The sequence below is a fragment of the Pollicipes pollicipes genome, unplaced genomic scaffold, assembly GCF_011947565.3.
Source record: "Pollicipes pollicipes isolate AB1234 unplaced genomic scaffold, Ppol_2.1 Scaffold_3447;HRSCAF=4054_pilon_pilon_pilon, whole genome shotgun sequence".
Lineage (NCBI taxonomy): Eukaryota > Metazoa > Arthropoda > Thecostraca > Pollicipedomorpha > Pollicipedidae > Pollicipes > Pollicipes pollicipes.
The window spans coordinates 37,964,543-37,972,138 of record NW_023596297.1 but is presented as its reverse complement, the minus strand read 5'-3'; the positions used below and the strand labels follow the sequence as shown (position 1 = coordinate 37,972,138).

General features: G+C 48.7%; 1 protein-coding gene across 1 annotated transcript; it reads right to left on the bottom strand.

Moving 5' to 3' along the window:
• Positions 1-213: 213 nt before the first annotated feature.
• LOC119092521 (uncharacterized) lies at positions 214-7,047 on the bottom strand. The gene is made up of 7 exons (XM_037215481.1): positions 6,968-7,047; positions 5,752-5,894; positions 5,275-5,415; positions 4,483-4,544; positions 4,038-4,232; positions 1,650-1,913; positions 214-834 (listed from the first exon to the last, which is right to left on the bottom strand). The coding sequence occupies exons 2-7, from the start codon at positions 5,819-5,821 to the stop codon at positions 538-540; spliced, it is 1,029 nt and encodes a 342-aa protein (XP_037071376.1). The 5' UTR covers positions 5,822-5,894; positions 6,968-7,047; the 3' UTR covers positions 214-537.
• Positions 7,048-7,596: the final 549 nt, after the last annotated feature.

Sequence of the window (7,596 nt, the reverse complement as noted above, 5' to 3'; positions counted from 1 at the left end):
AATTGTTTGACTGGTCCGAAGTAAGTCTCCACCCATGCATCGCACACGTGCCATTATCAGAAATATCGTCCACATCAATGTCAATATTGACGTCGAATGGCATTCCTTTTCAAAATCGGGGAACGGCACGGCCACATCGACAGGCTCAGAGGTAGCCTTTGCATGGATGGCCGGCGTCATCTAATGAAACCATCGTTCTGTTGTTGAGTTTATCAAATTCGGTGAGGTAAAATTCGATCTACACACCCCCAAAGACCATGCAATGAACAGGTGAACCCTTTGGACTAGTATTAAACGCACCCCCTAGGCCTGCCACCTAGCTTCGGTAGAGATGGTGTCCAGTATAGTGCCAGCGAATATCTACGGTTTTTAAAGTGAATAAGTTGTGGACAAATGCAAACATTTAACACGTAACAACTTTGCGAATAAGGATAATGGTTGTGTGAGCCGCCGTTTGATAAAAAAAAAACACACACACATGGGATTCGTTGATATTTAGAAACCGACATAAGCCGTAAAAACGTTAGCGTTTGTTACCTAAGACATTTCATGCACTTTATATTCCTGAATTGGGCTATCGGAGCCCCATTTGCTCAAAGGAAGATTTCTAGTGCTTACCCATCCCTCTGGTGTCCATCTTCGAGAACTGATCATATAATCTCTAAATGTTCTGATTTTCTCGACGGACCCGTTGGCAAACTCTGAGTCCTTCTTCACAAACAGCCAGTCCACAAGCAGGGGCTCGGCCCAATAGCCGTTCATCTCCATGATATCTACGATGCCTGGAAGCTGTGGGTTCCATCTCGTTCCCAAGAAAACCTCCACGGATACAATCTGGAACAAGCCAAGGGTCGAGACCGTCAAAGCAAGGGTTTAGGTGGGATCTACGGGGAAAATTCTCGGGGATTGTTCATCTGCAACGGGCAACAACCAACTGCTACAAATTTAAAAACCAACAGCTCTGCATTCAGACATGTCACACACGAGCACTTCACTATTGTCTCATTTGCTGCGATGAAACCGGGCATCACTTTTCTTCGCGTCATAACTAACCACAGGTATCACAATTGCTCGTGTCTCACTTTTTGCATGACATCTCTTAGCACATGAGCCCTGTTGCGACAATGTCTAGACACATAATTTTGGATGCACTTCACAAGACGTTCACAGGATTTCGAAGACGCTTTGCTCCACATGCGGGAAATATCGCAAGCAAATCATTCGCATCAGGGTTGTAGTTTCCCGCCCAGTTCGTAGGGACTTTAGGCGCTCTCCCAACTTGGGCGTGATCCCCCCTAATTTTGAGAAGATATTGGGTTAACTCCGCAAAGAAACACGTTTGTTGACGGTGTTGTAGGCAGGTTGTGCTATTTTTCACAATTCAGCTCCCCAACTCATTTCTTTAAACTACGTCCCTAATTCGTAAGCGCATTTCTTCATATCGCCATTTTGCGTATAAGTATTTTTCACAAATCCAGCTGGGCCATATGATTGCTTTTGTCTTGCATGTAAGAAAATGTTTTTTGAAGAAATGCAGCGATCGACTCTCTTTTGGCACCCTTTCTCTCACCTCAGCGTTCACCCGCCGCCAACCAGCTGGACGAAAGCGCGTTTGCCAGTGGCCCCCTGTCGCTCACCGCAATGCTCACCTTGATATCCAGCTGCCGCCAGGGGATACTAGCCAGCACGCCCATCTCAACCCCCTCCACATCCAAGCTGAAGAAGTCGACTGAGCGTGAGCCGAGTGCGGCCAGCACAGCATCCAGCGGGTAGCAGGGGACACTGTACTGACGACGCTCCGACATCGGCTTGCCGTAAAACATGCCTTGCTGATGCTGGGACACGTCCGACCACGACATTGATGTCACGTTATCTTCGAGCGTGCCGAGGAATGCCAGCTCCTGGAACTGCGCCTGCCGCAGACCGTAGCACGTACAGGTGTGAGGTACATGGCGAACAACGAAGGCGAGTTGGGAGCGAGACTATCCGGGTGCTGCTGATTGCGGGGTCTCACGCTTAGGTCATTAGGAAGGAGCTGTTCCACATTTGTATGACGTTTTGGACTGAGACAGCCATTTTCAGATCATATCCTGCAGTTCATGACCGTGCCCTTTGTAAGACATGAAATTCTCTCGTTTCTGAGCTATGCGCCTGGGAATTCGTGCCAACCATTTCGTGCCACCTAATTGAAAGTCGCCCAGAGATGTCTGACATAGAAACGCCACTCCAACATCTCTCCTCAAGTGCCATGTAAGAAAAGTATGGTCATGTTCGTACCTGAATCGTGTCAGCACGAATTCCTGCATCAACGAGCAAGAGTTGACTTTTAGTCAGCTTAAAGAAGCCTCTCAGATGTGAAGATACTGAGACAAGCACCAGATATGATGAGATAACCTCACTTGTAATAGTGGTCTGCATACAATCTAGGCACACAAGTTTACTCTAGACAACAAAATTTTGCTTTTTCATAATTATGCTGCCTAATGCGTCATCCTCTGATTGCGTAATGAAGCGCCTTCGTAACGTCAGAGCCGCTGTCATATTCGCTGTGTCAGAACTGCTACTGCAGCAGACGGACTGACCCACTTGTAGTATTTTAACTTGAAGAAAGGTGGGGATGTTTGCTGCTGCGTGTTCCCTAACCCCAGTATCGTTATGTGGTCGTGCTTTGACCTTTCCTCGTGGTGTTGTACATATGACCGTGATTTTGTATTGTTTACTTTATTCACACATTTGGTTATGACGCCATTCTCAAGTTATTCCATTCCTAGTGTTAACTCCGTCATAATTTGTACCACTGCACAATTTTCTGCATTTTGTGGTGTGACACGTGATTCGTGTTCGAGGCTTGCACTCATCGCATTAAAGTGGTTGAAAGCCAACTAATGAACGCTGATGCCACGGGTCATGCTGACGCACGCCGACCACGAATTATTGGAGGATCATATTTTGGGGGCCTTGATCACAACACGACCAATCAGGTGACGGTACTCGCGCGACGATCTTGAGGTCTTGTTGGCACAAATTCACTGGCGTTTTCCGTTAAGCTAAGCTAAGCTAAGCATATTCGCATTTTTCCGCACCCTCATATCTGATGAAACGTTTGACCCTGAAGGGTGGCCTTGAAAGGTCAGGAGTTTTTGACGGACGCTAGTTTTTTCTGTGATGAATATTGTAACATTTTCAAGCTCAAAATCTGCCGATAATTTTTGGTGGTGTGGAGTTTTCCGTCCTTTGAGCACGCGTTTGACTTTCAAGGGTGACCTTAGACGGTCAAGACTTTTTGACGGGTGCCAGATCGTTCTGTGGTGAATGTTCTGGTGTTTACAAGGTGGAAATTGGCCGGTAATTTTTAGGTGATATGGCGCTCTCCGTTCCCTGAACCTAAGTTTGACATTGAAGGATGACCTTGAGATGTCAGGACTTTTTGATGGACGATAGTTCTTTCTGTGATAAATATTTCAATATTTGCAAGTTGAAAATCTGCCGGTAATTTTTGGTGTTATTGAGCTCCCCATCCTTTGCGCCCACATTTGACCGTGAAGGGTGACCTTAAGGGGTCAGGACTTCTCGACTGACGCTAGCTTTTGCGCTTGTAAATGTTTTGATGCTTGTAGTTTTCAAATCGGCCAGTAATTTTTGGGTGACAGCGAGCTCCCCGTCTTCTGACCCAGCTTATGACCTCGACAGTGACATGATATTGCAAAATAAAGGTAATTTTCGATGTTCTCGTGTCATAATCCACTTCGAGATTTTTGTTCGAATTAATCGGAACTCGTCACTGAATCATCGCTGATTAAATCGCTAAATTCATGGACATTTGGCAACAGGAGAGGAGTTAGTTAGCAATGTCGAGAATAAGTGGCTTTCACGATTACGCACAGGAACTGGGTGTTACAGCTCATTGCACATGTCCGCAAAGAACGTGGCGGTACCCAGTCCGTCATCGTATAGCAGAGCGAGGGAAACGCTGCGTGCTGTTGCTGCCACCAGATCGCAGCACCCACGTCCGAGGCCTGTCGCTGCGACTCACTTACCTCGTAGGAGTAGGGCCGGTTGCTGATACAAGCCTCCAGGAGCCAGGCGTGTCGTCGCTTGGTCACCATCTTAGCGAACAGCTGGCGGGCCGGCTCCATCAGCAGCCCGCTCCAGCCGTACCGCCGCTCTAGCAGCAGCGTGTTCGACATTGTCTCGCCGTCGAATGCGCCGCATTCCACGAAGAAGCCACCCGTCTGCCGGCGCCAAGTCACAGGTCAATGAACTCATTCACAGACGGCAAGGCGTGCCATCAATCTCTTCTTGGGGCCAGATATTCTACCATCAAAATGAAATGGAGGTTCTCTCTCTCTCTCTCCCTCTCTCTCTCTCTCTCTCTCTCTCTCTCTCTCTCTCTCCTCTCTCTCTCTCTCTCTCTCTCTCTCTCTCTCTCTCTCTCTGCTCTTCTCTCTCTCTCTCTCCTCTCTCTCTCTCTTTGTTACTTACCTTATTGTTCGTCAAAGACAGAACAAAATCAGGCACTCCGTATTGAGATTGATCAGCTTTTTCTGAAAAGAGCAAAGGTGTTTCAACGAGATGCAACAGCTGATGAACAATCGCTTGACAGACTTCTCTATGCCGCAAGGTCAACAGGTGAATCAATACGTGAGCGGTTGCCTGCCTGAGGGTGCATGTGAGCTTTCCGTGACCTCCTCTCCCTCACTCTTTCACTCTCACTCTCTCTATCTCTCACTCTCACTCTCTCTCTCTCTCTCGCTCTTCTCGTATCTCTCTCTCTTCTCCTCTCTCTCTCTCTCGCTCTCTCTTCTATCTCTCTCTCTCTTCTCTCTCTCTCTCTCTCTCTCTCCTCTCTCTTTCTCTCTCTCTCTCTCCTCTCTCTCTCTATCTCTCTCTCTCTTCTTCTCTCTCTTCTCTCTCTCTCTCTCTCTCTCTCTCTCTCTCTCTCTCTCTCTCTCTCTCTCTCTCTCTCTCTCTCTCTCTCTCTCTTCCTTTCCCAAGGTGCTTCTCCCAAAACAGGCGTTTTGATGTCAACTCTGCCATGCACTGCTTCAGTCTCCAATACAAATCATGGATAAGTGGGTACGAGATGAAGTATAACCATGCGCATTGCCACGCACATCGCGGTGCTCATTATCACCATCGTTATATACGGCTTCTTAAACCGTTTCCTAGATAGATTTAAATATCGGAAACAATCTAAACGCAGCTACGCCCACCACGTTCAGCAAGTATCTATGTTGCACATAGAGGCCCGGGCTGGCGCGTGTCTCGTCTCACCCGACCGGGTCAGGTTCAGGGGTCCTTCCGACGGTGTTCGCAGCTGGCGCCGTATGCGTCTCATCAGCAGGCGCTCGCCGGCCCGCAGCGGGCTGCGATCTTGCGGGCTGGCCGTGTCCCCCCACCTCCCGTGCAGCACCGCTGTCAGCCGGGGCGCACCCGTCAGCAGCGCAGCGCACAGCGGCCGCCACCACACACCGTGTCGCCCCGAAAACAGGGGACGGCGATCCGGAGGGGCTTACCCTCGAACGCTATTACAGCAATTCAAGACAGTTTGTTTTGCGAATTTAGACTTCTTGCTTCAGGTTGACATAGAAACATCAACTTAGCCAGGCTCGTCACAACACCAGAGGCGCATTTTCCTCGGTTCCTGTTTATCAGGACTGGTACTTTTAGTTCTGCATCGGGTCAGGTGTGACAACAATATATCATATCGCTGCAATAGTACAGGTTGCGGCAATATGATAGAGCACTTACAGATATAATTGATGGCAGACAACACCGCAGTGATGGTGAGCCCTTCTCGTAGTGATAATGAATAGATCATTATGCCTGGCCTTCTCAATTTGAACTTGAGAATACAAGTGCTGATTATAATGGCAGCAAACTGGAACCAAAACCTGTAAAGACAATTGCAATTCAAGCTTTCACATTAAATGCGAATCCCCCGGGAGCCCACCAGTTTCATTTCAAAGACAAGGGCTAAATTAAACTGTTCATCGCTTGACAGCCAGAGGTGCACCTCTGACGTAAAGCCTCCTTGAAAGCTTCCGTTTACCAGCCTGGCCCGGCTCAAGGCTTTAAGTTACTTTTGTGATAGGACCTAACATTGTGGGTCTCTAGCAGGCTGCGATACACGTTAAAGGCTATATATATATATATATATATATATATATATATATATATATATATATGCCTGTGTACATATATCTGCATATATATATGCTGAAATGGCATCCGTCTTCACCCCGGTGTGGTACCAGCATTGGCCTGGACAGTGGTAAGCGTCAGTGCACCATCGTAGGCTATAATCACAATTCACAACCTACTTTCAGACCAGGCGAAGCCAATCGTGAACATCCTTGCTGGCTTCATCAGTCTCACAGCCTATGGTTCCCCATCGCCCATTCAGTGAACGTTTTTCAGTTTTTTTTCTAGCCGGAAAACGGTTTCGCAGGGTTCAGGCTTCTTCTGAACGACGATTTTTATGCCCTGTATGATGTCTACCAATTTGTTACCCCGCGGTGAGCTTAAATAAGTCTGCGCCAAGGTGACCTAAGCGTGCCAGGACAGATCTCCACGAGCCCTCCGTTGCGAAACACAACACTAAACCGAAGGGGCGACAATATTTATACATGATTGATGTCCAAGCCGATGATACAATGGCCTAAACTTCATACAAGTGTCTTTTTCACAACATATTTTCTCAGCCCACTTTGTTTTGATCAATGCTCATCTTAATGTGCGTTTTTGCATCGCTTGTGAAATAGTTATTGATTTGAGCAGCATAAGACAGCAAACAATGCCCAGTACAGGCAAGTGCCAGCTGCCTTATATTTTTCGACAACCTTTGTACTTTTCCTTTCAAAAATATTACGAGTCAAGCCAACGTCTTGGGGCCCCACTCGGCGTCGGGGAGGGGGAGAGGGAAAAAGCTCCTTACCAAATAATACAAATTGCCACCCCTGCTAACCTGCTGAGGCTGGTAACTGGCAAGATCAGGCTGCTGTGGCTGGTAACTGGCAAGGTCAGGCCGCCTTCGGTGTCCGCCACGGCTATCTGCTGTGAATGGACCCAGGTACGGGCGGCGAACACCAGCGCTGCACTGCACTGAGTGCAGGCCAGCCAAGTTTGTGTGAGTCCTGGGCTGGCCGGACGCTGCGACGGCCGGGGCAGTGACCTCCCCGCCGGACGGCCGTCAGTGGCGTGCAGTCCGCGCTGGCCTAGCGCGGGCACGGAATGCTGCATCTGCAGCGCTGCAACCCCGCCAGGCGCGCCCAGCTCGGCTCACCGCTCTCGTCGGCTCCTTCGTGGCGTCATCCGCCCATGGTGACGTCACATGTGGCACAGCTTCCTAGCCTTATGCTGAAAAGCCGAGCCCAGTTTGTTGCCATGCATTTACCTTACAGGTGTAGCTACTTGTCAAAGATCAAGTCATTGGACTTGATCTTTGCTTTGTGATATGTGCCCTGCTGCGCAGACGCGCAGCCAGAGCCTTGGCAGGGGACCGCAAAAGCCTTGACAGCACAGCAAAGTGGTGCTGGCTGGAATCTGGTGGCGAAACTGGACGAGTAAAGGTAGAATATATATATTTCGTGGTGC

Bases quoted from the DNA above. Each gene is read 5' to 3' on its own strand.
- LOC119092521 (XM_037215481.1), bottom strand. From the start codon at position 5,821: ATGATCTATTCATTATCACTACGAGAAGGGCTCACCATCACTGCGGTG. The intron at 4,545-5,274 runs GTGAGACGAGAC...TGCTCTTTTCAG, and splicing joins CCTGAACCTGACCCGGTCGG to AAAAAGCTGATCAATCTCAA. The intron at 4,233-4,482 runs GTAAGTAACAAA...TGGCGCCGGCAG, and splicing joins TGTCTTTGACGAACAATAAG to ACGGGTGGCTTCTTCGTGGA.